Source organism: Mastigoproctus giganteus, chromosome 2 (assembly GCF_048544385.1).
Source record: "Mastigoproctus giganteus isolate SK-2022 chromosome 2, ASM4854438v1, whole genome shotgun sequence".
In the NCBI taxonomy this organism is placed as follows: domain Eukaryota; kingdom Metazoa; phylum Arthropoda; class Arachnida; order Uropygi; family Thelyphonidae; genus Mastigoproctus; species Mastigoproctus giganteus.
The window spans coordinates 157,974,308-157,996,625 of record NC_143576.1 but is presented as its reverse complement, the minus strand read 5'-3'; the positions used below and the strand labels follow the sequence as shown (position 1 = coordinate 157,996,625).

General features: G+C 38.7%; 1 protein-coding gene across 4 annotated transcripts in view; it reads right to left on the bottom strand.

Moving 5' to 3' along the window:
* Positions 1 to 22,318, bottom strand: part of LOC150089689 (tetraspanin-5-like) — a 156,037-nt gene that overhangs the window by 22,777 nt on the left and 110,942 nt on the right. For 3 of the 4 annotated variants that reach the window (XM_090368731.1, XM_090368732.1, XM_090368733.1), the window contains exon 6: positions 19,114 to 19,164. The exons of the other annotated variant lie outside the window; for it this stretch is intronic. In XM_090368731.1, coding sequence (XP_090224857.1) covers positions 19,114 to 19,164 — 51 coding nt within the window. The remainder of the gene's footprint in view (positions 1 to 19,113; positions 19,165 to 22,318) is intronic. 4 annotated transcript variants of the gene reach the window in all.

Below are 22,318 nucleotides of genomic sequence, written 5' to 3'. Positions count from 1 at the left end.
ACGAACTAAATGAATATTTTGCATCGACATTCACACATTAGGAGTTATTCAGCGAGGGGAATGCCAGAGGTGTATTCAACTCTAGCATTAAGCTACAGAATCTTGAAATAACTGGGAGTAAAGTGGAGGAGAAACTGTTGAAGATAAACACAAGAAAGGCACCCGGGGTGGATGGGTTTGGTTGGTTTTTTTTTTTAGGAGCATTAGCAACTGAGGCCATGTTGCTCCGGGATATGCGGTGGTCATTCCCTGACCTTTCCGCATCCTCCGTATTTGGTGGTGACGGGCTCGAACCCCGGTCTAATCAAGAAGTGTGTGCTGCGCACTGCTGCTCCTTCCCACCTGGCTACCGAGGCGCCAGGGGGTGGATGGGATCTATCCAGTTATATTAAAGGAGGCAGCAAAGGAAGTAAGCAAACCCTTAGCCATAATTATGAGAGCTTCCTTGGACTCAGGGGAGGTACCCATAGACTGGAAATGTGCAAATGTGACCCCAATTCACAAAGGAGGATCAAAGGCTGACACAAGTAATTATAGACCTGTGAGCTTAACTTCTGTTCCAGGAAAATTAATGGAGGCACTGGTTAAAGAAGCACTGCAGGATCATTTAGACAAGACTTCAGTTATAGCTCAGACACAGCATGGTTTTGTTAAGGGGAAGTCTTGCCTGACCAACTTGATTGGATACTATGATGCAGTCACAAAAGAACTGGATGCAGGGAATAACTTTGATATTATATACTTGGATCTTAGAAAGGCTTTTGATACTGTTGCACATGGAAGACTGCTACACAAATTGGAGCAGTGTGACATTGGAGGCAAATTGCTGCTATGGATAAAGGGGTGGTTGAGGGGGAGAAGACAGAGAGTGGTAATCAATGGACACTGCTCATCGTGGACTGATGTTATTAGTGGAGTCCCTCAGGGCTCAGTGTTGGGTCCATTATTGTTTTCTGTATTTATAAATGATATTGATGATGGTATATCGGGCTTAATGTCCAAGTTTGCAGACGATACAAAGGTTGGCAGGGTTGTCAAGGACACTACTGACACTATGCTGCTGCAACAGGATCTGGAAAGGTTGAGCAGATGGGTTGAGAGGTGGCAAATGAAGTTTAACATTGACAAATGTAAAGTACTACACATGGGAAACAGCAACCCCAGAGCAACGTATCAACTCTGTGGTACTACACTGACAGTGGTAGAGAATGAAAGGGACTTGGGGGTGGTTGTGCAGGCAGATATGAAGTTCTCTGAGCAGTGCAGACGGGCTGCAAGAGTAGCTCATGGAGTATTGTCAATGATATACAGGAATTTTTCCAGCAGGGATAAGGAGGTGATTATTCCATTGTATAAGGCGATGGTCAGGCCACACCTAGAGTACTGTATACAGGTCTGGAGGCCTCATTTCAAGAAGGATGTAGAGCTGCTGGAACAAGTACAGAGAAGGGCAACAAGATTAGTGAATGGAACAAAGGGGTGCTCTTACGAAGAAAGGCTTAAGTTTTGCAAATTAGTGTCTGGAGACTAGGCACCAGCGAGGTGATCTGATAGAGGTGTATAAAGCCTTGAATGGTTTAAGCATGCTCAATGCTGATGGGATTCTTCCTCTAGCTCAGAAAAATCACCTGAGAGGGCATAAATTCAAATTGAGGAAAGACAGATGTAGGATAGACGTGCGGAAATTTGCCTTTAGCCAGCGGGTGGTTGGTTGGTGGAACAGACTTCCATCCCTTGTGGTGGAGGTTGATAGCCTAAATAAGTTTAAGGCTCAGCTGGACAGGTATTTTGAACGAACAGAGGGGTGAAGTGGAAGTGGGTTTTTTTTTTTTTTTTTTTTGGCTGATGCTGCATAAGCTTGCTTTCTTGCATCAAATGCCTCTACTAATGCTAATGCCTTGAAACTTGGTATTGTATTTTCCTCTTTGGCAATGTATGTTCGATCCGGAATTTTTTTCCAATACAGAGCAGTCTCGTCAACGTTAAAACTTTGCTGCATTGAATAGGTGCCTTCATCATTAATTTTTTTCCAAAACATCACAAAATTTCTCTGCAGCTGCAAAATCAGCACTGGAAACATCACTGCATACTTTAATATTATGGAAACCAGCGCAATGCTTGAACCTATTAAACTACCCGTTGCTTTCCATGAACTTGGGTTGGGGTTCACCGTACTTATCCTTAATATCTTTATAAATACTTGCTGCTTTTGCTTGAATGGTCATTAGACTCAGGGGCACTCACTTCTGAATCTGATTTTCCATCCATATGATTAATAGCTTTTCCATCTTCGATATAGCACCTGAACTGTTTTGTGATCACTGTTGATCTTAAACACGTTGATCTTTTAACATGTTCTTTTATATGCACACTGTCCTTTAAAATAGCATTCAATGAAAGTAGTGCAATTTCCATTATAAATATGACTTTTTAGATAGATAAATACCTTGGTTATGCAGTGAAGTTTTCAACTTACAAGGACTTGGAACGAATTACAAAAAAAAAAAAAAAAAAGTGTTATTGGGTTCACATTACGATACTTTCATGATTTTTTTAAGTTTGCACTGGCTGACAAAAACTTATGTACAATCGAATTTCCGTAAGTCGGGGAGTTCCTGTACAGGAAGGACAGACAGGAGGAGAGGTGGAAGGATTATGCTCTTAGTTAAGAAGATATTAAATCTAAGGCAGTGCTATCCAGTTTACTTGGGCGAAGAGTGTAATGTCGAGTCAATTTGGTGTCATATAAGAACTGGGAAAACAAAATTGACAGTAGGAGTGTGTTATAGGCCTAATGACTGTGATGAGTATACCAAACAGCTATACAAGGAACTAGAGGGGGCCAGCAAGTCAGAATGTGTCATAATGGGGGATTTTAACTTTCCAGATGTTGACTAAAATTTGTGGATTGTTCATCCACACGCTAGCAAGACTTTTGTGGATTTCTTGGATGACTTTTATACTGCAGCATGTTAGAGAAGAGACTCAACACTGCACTTCCACCTATATCAACATAAAATCTAAGGAAGGCTGCACTTCCTTAGATTTTGTTTCTTAACTAATGGCATAACCCCTCCTCCCTTCCTAACCTGTCCTGTCTATCCTTTCTGTACATATTATACTCCCCAAATTGTAATTCCGCATTCCTTACATCTGTGTGACACCACGTCTCTGATAATCCCAACAATTTCTGCCTTTGATGTTTTGACCAACACCTCAAATTCATCAACTTTATTTACTAAACTCCTAGCATTGGTGTGCACACAAGTACACATGCACCTGTTCTTATTCTTTAGCTACCCTAACACAGCCCACGTATTTTCTTGTTCCACGATGATTCTCAGCAGTCTCTGAAATTCCCTGCACCTTGTTTTCCAGGCTGCTCCTCATTCCAATAGATGCAGTGCAAGAATCACTTTCACCTCTGCTAGCGGCTACTGTTAATCTATTAGATTGCATATCCCTCCAAGCTAGCAGTTTTCTGGCCCACCGAACACTGCTTCAATAGCATCAGCAAATATTCTTGCACCCTTTCTATTTAAGGGTATCCCATCCCTGTAGAAGCAGTCTCTCCTGTTAACAAGCACAGACCAGGCTGAAAAAACTTCTACCCCATGAGTCTTGCACAATCTCTCCAGGGCCAAATTGACTGCCTCTCATCATATACTCCCTCCTATAGCATCTGGGCGGAATTGCAGACACTTCCAAATTCAACCCTAACTGATGGCTTTTTTTTTTTTTTTTTTTTTTTTAACATTAGCCTGTACTTGTTAAGTAATTCCACCATTCTCCTACTCTTAATATCATTAGTGTCAACATGTACAATAATATCACCTTTTGTGCCATTAAAAGATGATATCTGCTCTACAAAGTCATTAACTTTTGCCCCCTGGCAGACATACCCTGGTCCTGTTCCACCTATCCTTTTTGCACATTATATTCCCCATTTCCCTGACATAAGAGTCACCGACAACAGCTAGTTCCTCTGGGACCAGCGCATTCTGCTTTGGGGATTGCTGCTGTGTTGACTGACGTTCAAGTGCAAGCTCTGGTGTTGATGTCGGCAGCTGAGAGCTTGATAGGCCTCTCAATTTAAATCCTACCAGGCATCTACCCTGTTCTTCAAGCTCGCGTAAAGGCCCATTACAACACTGAGTTGGCACCCAATTTCTTGACACTCCTTACATTGAGCACACACAAAGACATTCCCCTTGGCAATATCATAGCTCCACAAACATCAAACAAGCAGTACATTTCAAAAGGCAGTGATTCAAAGGAAAACCACCCACCTCAGTTCTCCCCTGAGCCACAGCACTCCCACTAGTTTGAGCCTTTTGCTTTGCTGCTGTGGTCTGATGCATGATTTCAATTCAATTTCAATACAATTAAAAAATATAACCCTCCAATTATATTCCAATGCAGTTATAACACTATCAAGTTTTATCTTCTACTAAGTTGTTATATGACTTTCACATCTCCTATCAAGTTAAGTTCTATGTATTAAGCTATAATGTTATGTTTGTAAAATCTAAGTTATATGTATTAAGGTAAAAAAATTATGTTTGTAAAATATAAGCAGTTATAATAGATAATAAATTTAACTATCTATTGCCACCTATATGGTTCGAACTCTCACAGCCAAATCACCGATTCTAAAATGGGGGAGGTATCTACAGAGGTCTCAGAGAGATTTTAAATTGTGTGCAGTGGGACCAACTGATGATGTTACCAGCAGCTGTTGTTTTGGTTTTTAGGAGCATTAGCAACTAAGGCCATATTGCTCCGGGATGTGCGGTGGTCATTCCCTGACCTTTCCGCATCCTCCGTATTTGGTGGTGACTGGCTCGAACCCCGGTCTAATCAAGAAGCGTGTGCTATGCACTGCTGCTCCTTCCTACCTGGCTACGGAGGCGCCGTTACCAGCAGCAAATTCAAAATGGGAAGTATTCAGGGAAGCAATCAAAGAAACTACTAGGCTTTTCATACCAACAAAGAAATGATGTTCAAGGTTTGGACCTAAATGGATATCAGATGAACTATTGAGACACGCTGCAGAGAAGAAAAGTGCATGGGATGCATATAAATTATGTCTGTAATCAAGTCACAAAGGAGGTTAGGCAAGCTAAGGCAGATTATGAGAACTCTCTGGCAAAGGAAAAACAGCAAAGACTTCTATGCTTATATTAACAGTAGAAGGCAGTGGGATGAATCACATTGGGCCACGATGTCTATGGGTTAAGTGTTGATGACCCTGCTCAGGATGCAGACAAATTGAATAGGCATTTAGCATCTACATTCACACAAGGAACTCTTTTTGGAAGGGGATTCAAGAAGTTTATCAAACTTGAATGAGGAGCTAAATGATTTTGTGATAAATGAAAGGCAAGTGGAGGAGAAATTGAGGATGGACATAAAAAAAAAAAAAAAAAAGGCACCTGGGGCAGATGGAATTGATCCAATTTTAAGGGAGGCAGCAAAGGAGGAAAGCAAACCATTAGCTATAATTATGAGAGCATAATCCCTATGGACTGGAGATGTGTGAATATATCCCGAATTCATAAGGGGTGGGTCAAAAGGCGACATGAGTAATTACAGGTCTGTTAGCTTAGCATCTGTTCCAGTGAAAATAATGGAATCACTGGTTAAAGTAATGCAGGACCATTTGGACAGGCATGCAATTATACTGCAATCACAGCATGGATTTATTAAAGGGCAGTCTTGTCTAACCAATCTGATAGGTTACTATGATGCAGTAACCAAGGAACTGGATGCAAAAAATAATTTATCATATACAGCAGATTGTCTATTTCCTAGTTAATCCAAAAATACAGTAAGTCCCCAACATACGTAAGAGATACGTTCCAGGTCTTCAAATGCAAGTTCTAAACGTCCCAAGCACTTCTTAATTCATTTCACAAATATACATGGCCTCAATTCTAATCTTAACGATGTCCATTTCCACTTGCAGTATGCCAAACCCCATCTACTTTTTCTGATAGAATCTCAGTTATGGGTTGATTCAACTACTGCTCATCTCAGATGCCCAAATTATTCGCTGTATGATTCCTTCCACCTCAAAGGTGGTACTTGTGCATATTTCCGTTCTGATATTCCCTGTCGGAGACTTGGCAATTTGGAATCTACTCTCTTTGATCTTCTCTGGCTTAAAATCTCTCTACCTCATTGTGTCAAATTCATCTACCGTTCTCCCAACTCCACTAATCACTTGGAGCTCTTTGACTTCCTCTCTTTGCAATTTGACTTTCTCCAGTCCAACTTTCCTAACAGTGAGGTAATTTTCCTTGGTGATTTTAATGTTCACAACTCCAGCTGGCTTCAGTTTTCTAGTCACACCAACCCAGCTGGTCGAGATGGTGAGGCTTTTGCAATTACTAATGATATCGCACAGATTGTTCATTTACCTGCAAGAATACCGGACAATCCTAATCATACAGCGAACATGCTTGATCTTTTTCTCACAAACAACCCTTCTAAGTACACGGTCCTTTAGCCACTTCAGATCACGAATTGATGATTGTCTCTTCTCCAATGGAGCCTTTATCTCATGGCTATTCCCACCCTCGTGTTGTTTGGCATTACAAGAATGCAAAATGGGATGACCTGTGAGATTTCTTTTCTTCTTTTCCTTGGTCAGATTACTGTTTCAAAACTTCTGATGTCAATGTTTGCACAGATCGTGTCAGTAAAATTATTCTTGCAGGAATGGAATCCTTTATCCCACACTCCACTTTAAAATCTCGTCCTTTATCTAAACCTTGGTTTTCCAATAAACGTGCTAAGGCTGTTCAAGAGAAGAATGTTGCATATCGTAATTGGCTTGTTTCTAATTCTTCAGTTTCATTTTCTGCCTACACCAAAGCTCGCAACAATTGTAAAGCAGTTATTAATCAGTCCAAACTAGAGTTTGAACAGGCTAAGAGTAGAAAACTTGTTTCTTGCCCTAAAGGTATCCGATCATTCTGGTCTCTTCCCAAAGCTATTGGCGGCAACTTTTGCCCATCTCTGTCCAAACCAGATGGTTCTGTTGTCACTTCAGCCAAGGATAAAGCTGACCTGCTAGCATCCCATTTTTCTTCCAACTCTTATATTAATTATCTTGGTAAAACACCTCCCACCATTCCCAAAATGCTTCATTCAATGCCTCCTGTGGTCTTCCGTCAAAAGGATTTCAGAAGGATTTTGATGAATCTTGATGCTAAGAAAGCTCCAGGTCCCGATGGTATTTCTCCACTTGTTCTCAAAATCTGTGCTCCTGAACTTACTCCTATTCTTTGCCGCTTTTTTTCACTTTCTTATTCCAAAGGTGTTTTTCCTTCTGCTTGGAAATTTGCTCACATCCAACCAGTTCCTAAAAGGGTGACAAATCCCTCGATTCCAATTATTGTCCAATTGCAATTACTTCTACTCTTTCTAAAGTAATGGAGAAATCAATTAACTGCCAACTCTTAAACTACCTAGAAACCTTCTGTCTGATCAACGATAGAAGTATGGATTTCTTCAGTGTCGATCCACTGGTGATGTTCTGGCTTATGTTACCCATTTATGGACTAATTCAATGGTAAGGTACGGTGAAACACAAGTAGTTGCACTTGACATCTCAAAGGCTTTTGATCGTGTTTGGCATAAAGGTCTTTTAAACCAGCTTCCATCTTATGGTTTGCAAACTGTTTTTAGTAATTGGTTATCCAGTTTTCTCTCTGATCGCTCACTGAGGGTGATGGTAGATGGCTCTCTGTCTTCTGACTTCTCCACTAATGCCGGTGTCCCCCAGGTTCAGTTCTTTCCCCCACTCTTTTTTCCTCTTGTTTATTAATGACCTTCTTCCATTGACTGGAAATCCTATCCATAGTTTTGCCAATGATAGCACATTGTATTCCACTTTCCATATTGAGAAACCTTGTCCAGCTCAATCAGCTTCAACTTCTCGAAAATCTGCTACCATTTCCTTAAATGCCAATCTTCAGATAATTCTCCAGTGGGGCAAAGGCAATTTAGTTGATTTTAACACTTCTGAAGCTCAGTCTTGTCTTATATCTCGCAAAAAGGATTCTTCTGCTCCTATGCTTATCTTTAGTGACACTCCGATTTCTAGGCAAAATGATATCTCTTTTGGGGATTACCCTGACTTCTAATCTCTCTTTGCACAAGCACATTACAAATATTGCTTCCTCTGCATCTAAAAAACTTAGTTTTCTCTTTCGTTCTCGGCATTACTTTTCTTCCAAACAGCTGCTCACTCTGTATAAATCGCAAATCTTCCCTACCATGGAATATTGTTCCAACATCTGGGGTGGTGCCCCCAAAACATCTCTCAGGCTTCTTGATTCCATTCAGAAGAGGGTAGTTGGGTTAATTAATGATTCATCTCTAACAGAGTCTCTCCACTCACTGTCTCAGACGTGCTGTTTCTGCTGCATGCCTCTTCTACAGATACTTCCATGGACACTGTTCTTCTGAAATGGCTTCTATAATTCCCGCTCTCTCTTTCAAAACAGTCCGAACACGTGCAGCCACCAATCAACATCCATTTACTGTCCAACTTCAAACTCACAGAACCAACTTTTCATCTTCCTCGTTTATTCATTCAATTGCCGTTTTCTGGAACAACCTTCCTTCATACGTATTTCCTGAAAATTACAGTCTACAGAAGTTCAAGTCCAATGTCAACAAATATCTTCTTTTGTCTTCCCAACCTCCAACCCAAGCATGGTACGAAGTACTATAGGTTCTAATACCTCTCTTGTTTGGGGTTAACATAAAAAAAAAAAAAAAAAGTTGAGTTTACGTAACTCTGGAATGACTAATAAAATAATGCTACTATATCCCTGATATGCCAAAATTACAAAAACCACTTAATATCCTTAGAAAAAATAGTTATATTTTTAATTAGTTCAATTAAAAACTTTATCTGGGGATGGCGGTGAAGTGGCCCAAATGGCACGTAAGAAACATAAAAGGAAGAAAAAAATGCAGGTTATTGTACAGTAAAAACTGATATGTATTTTGTAGCCTTGGTTATTATAGTTGACTTCATTTGTGCACAGGCCTTTACCTCTTATCGTATTCTGTCTTTGACCTTTATTATTGTGTTCACTGTTGACACCGACAAATCTGAATTCTGCACGATACTTGTTAATGTTTGGCCATTTTAAAACATCCTTATTATTTTGATTTTCTGATCCAAATCGATTGCTTTCCTTTTTTAATAGATGCACTAGTACTGCTGTCACTTATTCTCTTAGTCGGCACCACTACAAATTTCAAAATTAAATTTTCTGAAAAGAACTTCTCGTGTTATTATTTGGTTTTTTTTTTAGGAGCATTAGCAACTAAGGCCATATCGCTCCAGGGATATGCAGTGGTCATTCCCTGACCTTTCCACATCCTCTGTATTTGGTGGTCACGGGCTCGAACCCCGGTCTAATCAAGAAGACTGTGCTACGCACTGCTGCTCCTGCCCACCTGGCTATGGAGGTGCCAAGAACTTTTCAGGGTTAAGGCGAAAACTCATTATCACCCTATGTGAGCTTGCATTTTACTAAAGCACATTTCTGGAGGCCATGACCAAAAAACATTTTGTTTAACTGAAAGCACAACTCTTGCATTTGTCTATCATTTTCATGATTTCTAAACAAAAAAGGGAAAAAAAAAAAAAAAAAAAAAAAAATCCGGCATCCCTGACAAAAACAACTTGCACTTTCTGGTTTATTGGACTTTTCTGTTAGCGAAATCTATTATAAATGGCTAGTAAACTCGATCTTATTGCATTTGCGATAATTTCGATAACTGGAATTGTGTGGATTTTTATGTTATTATGGTGAAATGTGTTTCCCCTTCACTGAAATCTTCAGTCATATAAAAAGAAAAAAATATATAAATAACGTAACATATGTCCAAAGCTACATAAGTCAAGGACTTACCATATCGAAAAATGTTCAGCGACCTACGTAAAAAGTAGGGAGATAGATAAAAAATGAAAAACCTTGTCACGCACTACTTGCACATCCAATATGAGAGCCGTGCGTATTGGACACTCATTTATGTTTTATGATGTCGATTTTAAATCTAATAGCTTCCCTTTATTTTTTACGATGTTACGTATGGTCACCAACATTATAATGGTTCGTTAGAACCATTGTTTTCAAATTTTTGAAAAATTTCAAGTTTTTGTTTAACTGAAAGCACAACCTCTTGCATTTGCCTGTCATTTTCACGATTTCTAAACAAAAAAAAAAAAATCCAACATCCCTGACATAAATAACGAAACAATTTTTTCCTTTTGTGGTACGATGGAACACAACAATTGTCATGACGCACTAAAACAAGCTAAACATTTGGTCTTTTATTTATTTTTTTTTTTTTGAGCAGCGGGTGTGAAGACAGAGGGAGCAGCAAGATAAGATTTTGGAACAGGACCAGGGTATGTCTGCCAGGGGCAAAGGTTGATGACGTTGTAGAGCGGATATCATCTTTAAAGGGCACAAAAGGTGATATAGTTGTACACGTTGGCACTAATGATATTAAGAGTAGGAGACTGGCAGAATTACTTAACAAGTACAGGTCACTGTAGAAAAAAAGCCGTGAATTAGGGTTGAATTTGAAAGTGTCTGCAATTCTGCCCAGACACGATAGGAGGGAGTATATGATGAGAGCCTTGTCGATCAATTCGGCTCTGGAAAGATTGTGCAAGGCTCAAGGGGTAGAATTTTTTTCAGCCTGGTCTGTACTTGTTAACAGGAGAGACTGCTTCTACAGGGATGGGATACACTTAAATAGAAAGGGTGCAAGAATATTTGCGATGCTATCGAGGCAGTGTTAGGTGGGTCGGAAAACTGCTAGCTTGGGGGGGTACAAGGACTAAGAGATTAACAGTATCCACTGGCACAGGTGAAAGTGATTCTTGCACTGCTTCTATTGGAATGAGCAGCAGCCTGGAAAACAAGATGCAGGATATTTCAGAGACTGCTGGAAGTCATTGCAGTACAAGTAAATACATGGGTTGTGTTAGGGCAGCTAAGAATAGGAACAGGTGCATGTATACTTGCGTGTACACCAATGCTAAGAGTACATGCAAGTATACATGCGTGAACACCAATGCTAGGAGTTTGGTAAATAAATTTGATGAATTTGAGGTATTGCTCAAAACATCAAAGGCAGATATTGTTGGGATATCAGAGATGTGGTGTCACACAGATATAAGGAATGCAGAACTGGAATTTGGGGAGTACAATGTGTACAGAAAGGATAGGAAGGGAGGAGAGGTTGTACTATTAGTTAAGAAACACATAAAACCCAAGGGAGTGAAGCCAGTCGAGATCGCTGGACAGTGTAGTGTTGAGTCAGTTTGGTGTGACATAAGCATTGGGAGATCAAAATTGAGAGTAGGAGTGTGCTATAGGCCTAATGACTCTGAATATAAGAAACTGTACAGGGAAATAGAGTGGGCCAATAAATCAGAGATTCTTATAATGGGGGATTTTAATTTCCCAGATATTGACTGGAATTTGTGGGTTGGTCACTCACACAATAGCAAGGCTTTTGTGGATTTATTGGATGATTGTTTTCTATATCAGCAGGTTCAGGAGGCAACTAAAGGGAGTAATACTCTTGATCTGATTATCAGTAGTGATTCTTCATGCATTAAGAATCTGCAGATAAAGGAACCACTAGGTGACAGTGATCACAGTGTGCTGAAGTGGGATTTACTCAAAGAGGTAACTATTATCAGGGGTAAAGGGAAGGGTTTTTGCTTTCATAGAGGCAACTATGATGGTCTGAGATAGTATTTAAATTCTATACAGTAGGACCAACTCATGATGTTACCAACAGCAAATTCAAAATGAGAAGCATTCAAAGAACTCATCTTGGAAGCTACTAGGCTTTACATACTAACTAAGAAATATTGTTCAAGGTTTAGGCCTAAATGGATGTCAGATGAACTAATGAGACATATGGCAGAGAAGAAAAATGCATGGGATACATATAAATTAACATGTGACACAGAAGCCTATGATAGATACAAGCTGATCTGTAACCAAGTTACAAAGGAGGTTAGGCAGGCACAAAAAGATTACGAGAAATCTTTGGCAAAGGATGCAAAGAAAAACAGCAAAGAGTTCTTTACTTATGTAAACTCTAGAAGGAAGGGGATGAATCACATTGGTCCACTTGAAATCGATGGTTCAACTGTTGATGATCCTGCTCAGGTAGCTAACAAACTAAATGAATATTTTGCATCGACATTCACACATGAAGAGTTATTCAGGTGAAGGGAATGCCAGAGGTGTATTCAACTCTGGCAGTAAGCTAGATAATCTTGTAATAACTGAGAGTAAAGTGGAGGAAAAATTGTTGAAGATAAAAACAAGAAAGGCACCTTGGGTGGATGGGATCTATCCAGTTATATTAAAGGAGGCAGCAAAGGAAGTAAGCAAACCCTTAGCCATAATTATGAGAGCTTCCTTGGACTCAGGGGAGGTACCCATAGACTGGAGATGTGCAAATGTGACCCCAATTCATAAAGGAGGATCAAACAGCAACAAGTAATTATAGACCTATGAGTTTAACTTCTGCTCCAAGAAAATTAATGGAGGCACTGGTTAAAGAAGCACTGCCAGATCATCTAGACAAGATTTCAGTTATAGCTCGGACACAGCATGGTTTTGTTAAGGGAAAGTCTTGCCTGACCAATTTGATTGGATACTATGATGCAGTCACAAAAGAACTGGATGCAGGGAATAACTTTGATATTATATATTTGGATCTTGGAAAGGCTTTTGATACTGTTGCACATGGAAGACTGCTGCACAAATTGGAGCAGTGTGGCATTGGAGGCAAATTGCTGCTATGGATAAAGGGATGGTGAGTGGGAGAAGACAGAGTGGTAATCAATGGACACTGCTCATCGTGGACTTATGTTATTAGTGGAGTCCCTCAGGGTTCAGTGTTGGGGCCATTATTGTTTTCTGTATTTATAAATGATACTGATGATGGTATATCAAGCTTAATGTCCAAGTTTGCAGACGATACAAAGGTAGGCAGGGTTGTTAAGGACACTACTGACGCTATGCTGCTGCAACAGGATCTGGAAAGGTTGAGCAGATGGGCTAAGAGTTGGCAAATGAAGTTTAACATTGACAAATGTAAAGTACTACATATGGGAAACAGCAACCCCAGAGCAACGTATCAACTCTGTGGTACTACACTGATAGTGGTAGAGAATGAAAAGGACCTGGGGGTAATTGTGCAGGCAGATATGAAGTTCTCTGAGCAGTGTAGATGGTCTGCAAGAGTAGCTCATGGTGTCTTGTCAATGATATACAGGAAGTTTTCTAGCAGGGATAAGGAGGTGATTATTCCCTTGTATAAGGCAATGGTCAGGCCACACCTTGAGTACTGTATACAGGTCTGGACCTCATTTCAAGAAGGAGTAGAGCTGCTGGAACGAGTACAGAGAAGGGCAACAAGATTAGTGAATGGAACAAAGGGTTGCTCTTACGAAGAAAGGCTTAAGTTTTGCAAATTACAGTGTCTGGAGACTAGGCACCGGCGAGGTGATCTGACAGAGGTGTATAAAGCCTTGAATGGTTTGAGCATGCTCAATGCCGATGGTATTCTTCCTCTTGCTCAGAATAATCACCTGGGAGGGCATAAATTCAGATTGAGGAAAGACAAATGTAGGATAGATGTGCAGAAATTTGCCTTTAGCCAGCGGGTAGTTGGTTGGTGGAACAGACTTCCATCCCTCATTGTGGAAGTTGATAGCCTAAATAAATTTAAGGCTCAGCTGGACAGATATTTCGAACGAATGGAGGGGTGAAATGGAAGTTTTTTTTTTTTTTTTGGCTGATGCTGCATAAGCTTGCTTTCTTGCATCATATGCCTCTACTAATGCTAATAATAGGTAAACTAATCTCCCAATGGTGATTTATAGAGCCGCTTCTTGTCGCTTATTTACAACTCACAAAACATCTGTGTATACCTATTCTGTTTATTAGTTGAATTTTATGATTTCTGGTGGATACAAATTTTTTTTTTAAATTTGGAGTCTGAAGTGTCCTGGTTAATCCCATCTCGGTAAATCGAGAGTCTGCTGTACTTGGATTTCAGGAAGGCTTTTGATAATGTGCACACTCTGTACAAAATAGAGCAATGTGGCATTAAGGGAAAATTACTGCTATGGATGGATAAAGAGCTGGTTAAGTGGAAGAAGATAATGTGGTTATCAATGGGCATTGCTCTTCGTGGTCTAATGTTATTAGTGGAGTTCCCCCAGGGTTCAGTGCTGGGCTCATTGTCTTCAATATTTATCAATGATATTGATGGAGGTACATTAGGCTTAATGTCTAAACTGGCAGATGATACAAAGGTTGGCAGGCTGGTTAAAGACAGTCAGCAAGGTTAGCTACTGCAACAAGGTCTAAGAAAATTGGGTCGATGGGCTAAGAAATGTGCTGGTAGTTGAAGTTTAAATAAAATTGACAAATGCAAGGTACGGCATATATGTAGCAGTAACCCCAGAGTAATTTATCAACTGTGTGATACTACACCCAGCGTAGTATAGAATGAAAAAGAACTGGAGGTAATTGTGCTGTCAGACATGAAATTCTCTGAGCAGTGCAGACATGCTGCCAGGACAGCTCATGGGGTTTTGTCAATGATATACAGAAACTTGAGGCCTCGCTTTTAGGAAGTGATGTAGGTCTGCTGGAATGGGTGGAGAAGCACAACAAGATTGGTGAAGGGAACAAAAGGGTGCTCTTACCTAGAAAGATTTCTGCAAACTGCAGTGAGATCTGACTGAGGTGTTTAAAGGCTTGAATGGATTGAGTAAGCTGAATCTTAATGGAATTAGTTCTTCCACTTGCTGAGACTACACACATGAGGCGCCGCCTCCGTAGCCAGGTGGGCAGGAGCAGCAGTGCGTAGCACCCGCTTCTTGATTAGACCGGGGTTCAAGCCTGTGACCACCAAATACGAAGGATGCGGAAAGGTCAGGGAATGACCACCACACATCCCTGGAGCAATATGGCCTTAGTTGCTAATGCTCCTAAAAACCAAATAAACAAACAAACAAACACACATGAGAGGGCATAAATTCAAGTTGAGGAAGGATGGTTGCATTTTTGTTTTGTGGAAGTGGATGGGTTGAACAAATTCAAGGGAGAACTAGACAACTTATTGGAGATGGGTGAACTGTGTTTTTTTTTTGGCTGATGCCATATAAGCTTGCTTTCTTGCATTATTTGCCATTATTACTACTATTAGTCATATAGTGCAAGGAACAGGTACAAATTCCTTGTGAATCACATCCTTTTTGTCAAAAAACATGATCACCATAATCTTGATCCTGGACTTCTGTAAACAAAACCTTTTGGGCCTTGGTAATGATTTTGAAGTCTATTGCATACTTTGATGCTTTGTCTCTGTGTCATACTGAAACAACAAACACTCATTCCCAAGACAATACAGTCAAGGAAATTAGGATTGTCTTGAGAAGTCTGGATGAAGTCTTTCCATGACGACACTCTTCATTTCTCCTGCATGAATCTATGTGGTACAAATTTTGTGCAGACCTTCCTTTTCCCTAAATCTTTATGTAGAATTTGACGAAATGTCTCCTTATTCATACAATTATTCAATTCATCAGGCATCATTCTGAGGGTCAAATGGCAATCTCCTGCCACAATTTCCCTAACTTTTGCAACTCTGTCCCTATTTTGAAAGGTCGATTGTTTGTTTGTTTGTTATTTGGTTTTTAGGAGCATTAGCAACTAAGGCCACATTGCTCCGGGAATATGCAGTGGTCATTCCCTGACCTTTCCGCATCCTCCGTATTTGGTGGTGACAAGCTCAAACCCCGGTCTAATCAAGAAGCGTGTGCTACGCAGCACTGCTGCTCCTTCCCACCTGGCTACGGAGGTGCCTTGAAAGGTCGATGGATTCCAATTCTTGGGTCATTGTGAACATCCTCACATCTGCTTCTGAACCACTTATACCATTCAAACACTGGTAAAACTTAACTTTTCATCACCATAAATAGTTTTTAACATTTCATGTTTTTATTGCAGAATTTCCCAGTTTAAAGCAAAATTTGATATTCAATTGATGCTCCATTGCAAAATTGTGACAGCAACATTAATGTTACAACTAAACTGGTTATTACTTGCAACCTGTCAGCCAACTGGACAATCTCTGTAACCACCATCTGTTGAAGGAAGTTTAAACTACAGCATACCACTTCCATTTATTTTCAAATTCATTGAACATGACCGCAACAGCACCAAGTCTGAGAATTTTATTGCATCTCATAAATTAAATTTTTTTTTTTTTTTTTTTTTTAAGAAAACCCCAAACACGAAAGGTATCAAAACCTATAGTACTTAGTACCGTGTATGGGTTGAAGGAGAAGTAGGGGGGAGGATGCCGGAAACTTTGCTCTAGAGACTAAACATGGGTTTCACCACTTCAAGCCTCCAATAAGCAAAGTGGTGGTATTTCACCGGTTGATGAAAGTCATCTACCACCAATATGAGTTGTGTATTAAATTATGTAAGACTTGTGAATGTAGTGCTGCCTGTGAAGATATATTAGTATTAGTCATGTAATGCAAGGAAGTCACAGGCTTTTGCTGCACCGGGGGGGGGGGGGAATACAAAAAATAGACAAATTATGTACTTGCCTCCACCTCACACAGGTAACTCTCAAGTTGATCTTTGAATTTCTTCAAACTGCCAGCCTCAACTATCTGCAAAGGCAACTTGTTCCAGTAATTAACAACTAGCTGGTTAAACAAAAAGTTTTTACAATCTAGCCTAAACTTTCTCTCCTGCAATTTGAATTTATGGCCTCTAGTTCTGTAATTCTTTATAATAGTGAAAATTCCACCTTCATTCAATTTACTAACCTCACTAAGTGCCTTATATATCTCAATCAGGTCTCCTCTAAAGTGCCTTGTTGCCAAGCTCTATAGCCCACATAGTTGCACGGTTGCCCTTTTTCTGATCTCACCATGTGAGTTTCTCATCTTTGGTCTCTTTCAAGAAGCTGAAAGCCTTTTTTCAAATGAGGTCTCCATACTTAAAAAAAGTATTGCAAATGTGGTCATCTGCACACTGTGGTCAATGTGGGATTATAGCTGTGGTTATAATCCCACATTTGTAATAATGTGGTCATTAATTGCCATAAGACAATTATATGACCACAATTGCATGTACGATTATAACCTCCCTAATTCACAAGCTATTGTTTGATAAATCATTGAAATGATATCATGGACTTTCCTGGCTGCCTGTTTACACTGTTCAGAGAACTTCATATCCACCCATATCATAACTTCCAGATCCCTTTGTTCCTTTACTGTTTTTAATTCAAACCCACCACATTGCATAATTATTTTGGGATTGCTATTCTTGGGTAAGATCTTGCATTTTTCTGCATTAAAACATAGCTACCTCTTATTTGATCATTCTGAAGGAGTGCTACCTGTCACTAACCATTAACCACTCAACCAATCTTAACATCATGCCGCCATCATCCCTTTGTCGATATTTATGAAAATCAGAAGCAACATTCGTCCAAAAACTGATCCCTGGCGAGACCTCATTTCTAGTTTTACACCAATCTGAAGAACATCTCTTAATCACAACATGCCTTCTGCCATGAGACTACCCTGTGATCCATCTTAGAATCTTCCCGGTAATTTGAACATTTTACACATATTCAGTAACCTCTCATGAGAGACTGAATCAAACGCCTTGCTAAAATCCAAATTAACTATGCTGAAATTGTTCCTTACATCCAGCTCATGAGTAACTGTGTCAAAATTGCTTACCAAGTTAGTTAAACATGTTTTTCCACTTAACAAAACCATATTGTGTGTCCTTTCAAATACCAATTCTATCTAAATGTCCCTGGATTGCATTCTTAATCATTGCTTCCAAGATTTTTCCTACTGCTGAAGTCTGTAGTTCCCAACTTCATTCTGAAAACCACTTTTTCATATTGGTGATACATTGGCACTTCTTCAATCCAAAAGAATCTCTCCTGAATCCAACAATGTCCTCATAATTAACCTCAACGGTTTAATGTATTCTCTGCAGCCTCATGTCATGAACTTCAGGAAAAAGAGGTGAGTAGTGTTTTATACTTGTAAAGAAAGAGGTGGATAATGTTTTTTTTTTTTTTTGCTGATGCTGTATAAGCTTGCTTCCATGTATCACTTCTTGCCACTATTGATATTAAAAACTTACACAAGTTTAAGTTTGAGATGAAAGGTGTAAAATGAGACACAGAGAGAGAAATTTGGTTGTTATGACATAATCAGATATAAAAGTTACTAATTTAAGCAGGTGGCCAGAGAAACCCACAGTGTCTTATCAATGATTTACCATAACCTGCATTTAAAGGGAATGTAGTTACAGCTTCATTATACAAAGTCGATAATAAGATTACATCAGGAATACTAAGCTCAGGTCTGGAGGTAACACAGAAAGTGATCAACTTTCTAAAGAGTCCAAAGAGATGGCTCTTCTGGTGAAAATAGCAAAGGGATACCAATATGAAGACGTTGGTTACAGAAATTTTCATACTGAAATACCAACTATTGGAAAAAACTAATAGACTGGACCTCAGGAAGTTTACATTTGTTCAGTCTGTTTGCTGATCACTGGAATAAACTGCCTCCTTAAATTCATGTGCAATATTTTTTTACAGGAATTTAGGGAGGTAGTTTATTCCAGTGATCAGCAATTGACCTGAAACCAGTATAAGGAACAAGGGTAATCACAAAAGAAGATAATTTTGTATAATGAAACAGATTGTATAACATCAGCCTAAAACAAAGTTAAAAAACTATATTTTAGATTAAAAAATTAGAAGTGGAGATATTTACTGGCTAGGTGAACATTAAATGAATGTTAACGTTTACATGACTGTAATGTTCAACTAGCCAGTGAAACTACTATTTTTTCTCCATTTGTTCTAATATGATGAGTAGGTTGGGGATTAAGAAGAGATAGACTAACAGAGGAGAATAAAAAATTTATAGGTCTAGTAAAGAAATATTTTATTTTTAGTCAGACTAATACTTACATAATCTGATTTCCTTACATCATAACCACACTGTTTATTCCTGATAATTTCCTTAAAAAAAAAAAAAAAAAAAAAAAAATGTAGACAATATTCTAAAAAAAATTTATGTCAGTATATTAACTCTTTAAAATAGTGAGTTTTCAGAACATGCATGGGCTCATGGTGGTAAGGTTTTTGATAGTGGAAGGCTCTGTACAGTAAGAATTTAAAAAAATTTCTAAAAACAAAAACTTTGTAAATAAATGCATTTAAAAATTAATTTGTCCTTATTTTGACTTGGTTGTCCAACACTAGAGTGAAATTATTTCAAAAATCAAAGCAGAAAAAAAAGTAAATATAATACAGGTAACTCTCATATAACATGGTAGTTTGGTTCCTACAAAATCTCGTGTAATGCAAAACCATGTTATACGGAGCTGAGAACCAGTACAAAAAGGTGGTTACATTCCAAAAGCTAACAAAAATACACCTTTTTTTAAATAACTATCAGAAACTTAATTTTTATAGTAGTAATAACTTAATATTTTAACTTTATTTTTTATAATAGTAGTAATAACTTAAATAGTTATTTTTATTATTTTTTATTTGGTTTTTAGGAGCATTAGCAACTAAGGCCATATTGCTCCAGGGATATGCGGTGGTCATTCCCTGACCTTTCCGCATCCTCCGTATTTGGTGGGCATGGGCTCGAACCCCAGTCTAATTAAGAAGCGTGTGCTACGACACTGCTGCTCCTGCTCACCTGGCTATGGAGGCACCCGCTTAAATAGTAATAACTGAACAAAGATCTTACCTTACAAACTTATTTGTGAGATAATGTACATTTATTTAATTTTCTTCCTCTTCATTGCTGCTAAGCACAATCTTTTCTGCAGCATCTAGACTTCGTGTACCTTCTGCTCTCTGTCACAATCTGCACGCTTCGAAGTAACAATTTTTTATGGTCTCAAACAAACATAAGTTCAATAGCCCAGGGATCTCCCAACAAAATACAGTGGACCCCCGCTTTAAAGATATAAAGCACAAATTTAACTTCATTACCTTACCAATTAACAAAGTTAAATGATACGTGAAAATCGGAAGAATATTTTCCAGTTAGCAAAATAAAAATAAATTTATGCTTCGTACATAGCTTAATTAATACACACTGTAATATGTACATACTAACTAATTGATATTTCTGTTCACTGACTTTTTTTTTGGTTGTAAAATTTAAAACAGTAAAAATGATAAGCAATTAATAATAAAGAACATGACACGCACAAGTTGCAACAAACATGATACGGAGTAATGGAGTTTCTGAAAATTTGTTTTTATTTTATGTTTGTTTGTTGTTTGGTTTTTAGGAGCATTTGCAACTAAGGCCATATTGCTCCGGGATATGCGGTGGTCATTCTCTGACTTTTCCGCATCCTCTGTATTTGGTGGTCACGGGCTCGAACCCCAGTCTAATCAAGAAGTGTGTGCTACGCACTGCTGCTCCTTCCCACTGGCTACGGAGCCGCCTTTTTATTTTATATGATTGAATATTTCATGGAAAGGAAACACATTTCACTATAATAATGTGAAAACCCAGAATTCCAGCTATCGGTACTATAGCAAATATAAGAAGATCGAGTTTACTACCCATTTATCCAATTACACCAACAAAAAAGACCAATAAACCGGAAACTGCAAATTGTTTTATGGTAGTGACATCCAGAAATGTGCTTTAGAAAATACCATGAAGGCGATAATGACTAGCGAATCAACAGCAGGGATTCACAAAAAGGAATGGAAATGTTGAAAATTACATCAAACATAATAGCAGGGTTTTCCTAGCACAAAAGCTCAAAAATACTGTGTTGTGAGGATTGCCGCAATTTTCAAACCATGTTAGAGGAGCGAAACCATGTTGTATAAGTACAGTGTTATACGGGGGTTGTCTGAACAAAGTTTTTTATTGCTTTACTGTTGCAATAATATCCTCTGAATCTATTTATGTATCACCTGATTCAATTTAATGAATTCTTGATCTAAATTTAAAAAATGACTTTTATAAACCGAAAACAATTTTCTACAATTTTCCAAGCTATTTTTGTGCTCGTTGTCTCTAATAAGCAGTGTCTGCTATTACAGTAAGTCCTCGTATAACATGTGTTTACACTACACAAATTCGATCATACGCGATTTATAAATAGGGGAAGAATGTCGCATATAACACAAACATAATTCGCATATGCATGATTTGCCTTTGTGTTTACAAGAAATGGTAGTTGAACGCGGCGGAATCAGCCCAACTGAACACAACACAGGAGGAATGAAGATAATATTCTGAAAATTTGTTTTTATGATTTCGTGGAAGGGGAAACACATTTAATATAATAACGTAAAAATCCACAGAATTTCAGTTATCTGTATTACAAATGTAATTAGATAGACTTCCTGCTAGTGGAGTCTGTTATAAAATCTATAACAGACTCCACTAGCAGGAACCACCAGTAAACCCAAAACTGCAAATTGTTTTTATTGTTTTATGCTAGTGCCCTCCAGAAATGTGCTTTAGTAAAACGTAAGCATGTAATATGTGAGAATAGTGTGTTTCTGCCTTTACTGCATTATTTATTGTTTCTACATGGGCGCTGCGTCGTTTATTCAGTTGCTACTTGTTTGGTGTGTGTTTATGCATATTAGCATTAGCATTAGTAGAGGCATTTGATGCAAGAAAGCAAGCTTATGCAGCATCAGCCAAAAAAAAAAAAAAAAAAAGTAACATAAATAAATAAAAATAACCACTTCCACTTCACCCCTCTGTTCGTTCGAAATACCTGTCCAGCTGAGCCTTAAACTTATTTAGGCTATCAACTTCCACGACAAGGGATGGAAGTCTGTTCCACCTACCAACCACCCGCTGGCTAAAGGCAAATTTCCGCACATCTATCCTACATCTGTCTTTCCTCATAAGCTTGCCTCCTCATTTTTGTTCATTTTATAATTGTGCTCTATTCCCAAAAAAATGAGTAAAATACTTGAAAAAAGTGTGAAAAGGAAGTGTTCTGGTGAAAATACTTCAGAGAGAAAAAGAAAAGCAATATCGATAGAAGAAAAATATGAAATTGTGAAACGCTTTGACTGGAATGAAAGAACATGCGATATTGTGCGTACTACAGGCCTAAATGAGGGAACGCTGAGAACAATTAGAAAGAATGCAGAAAAAATAAAAGCA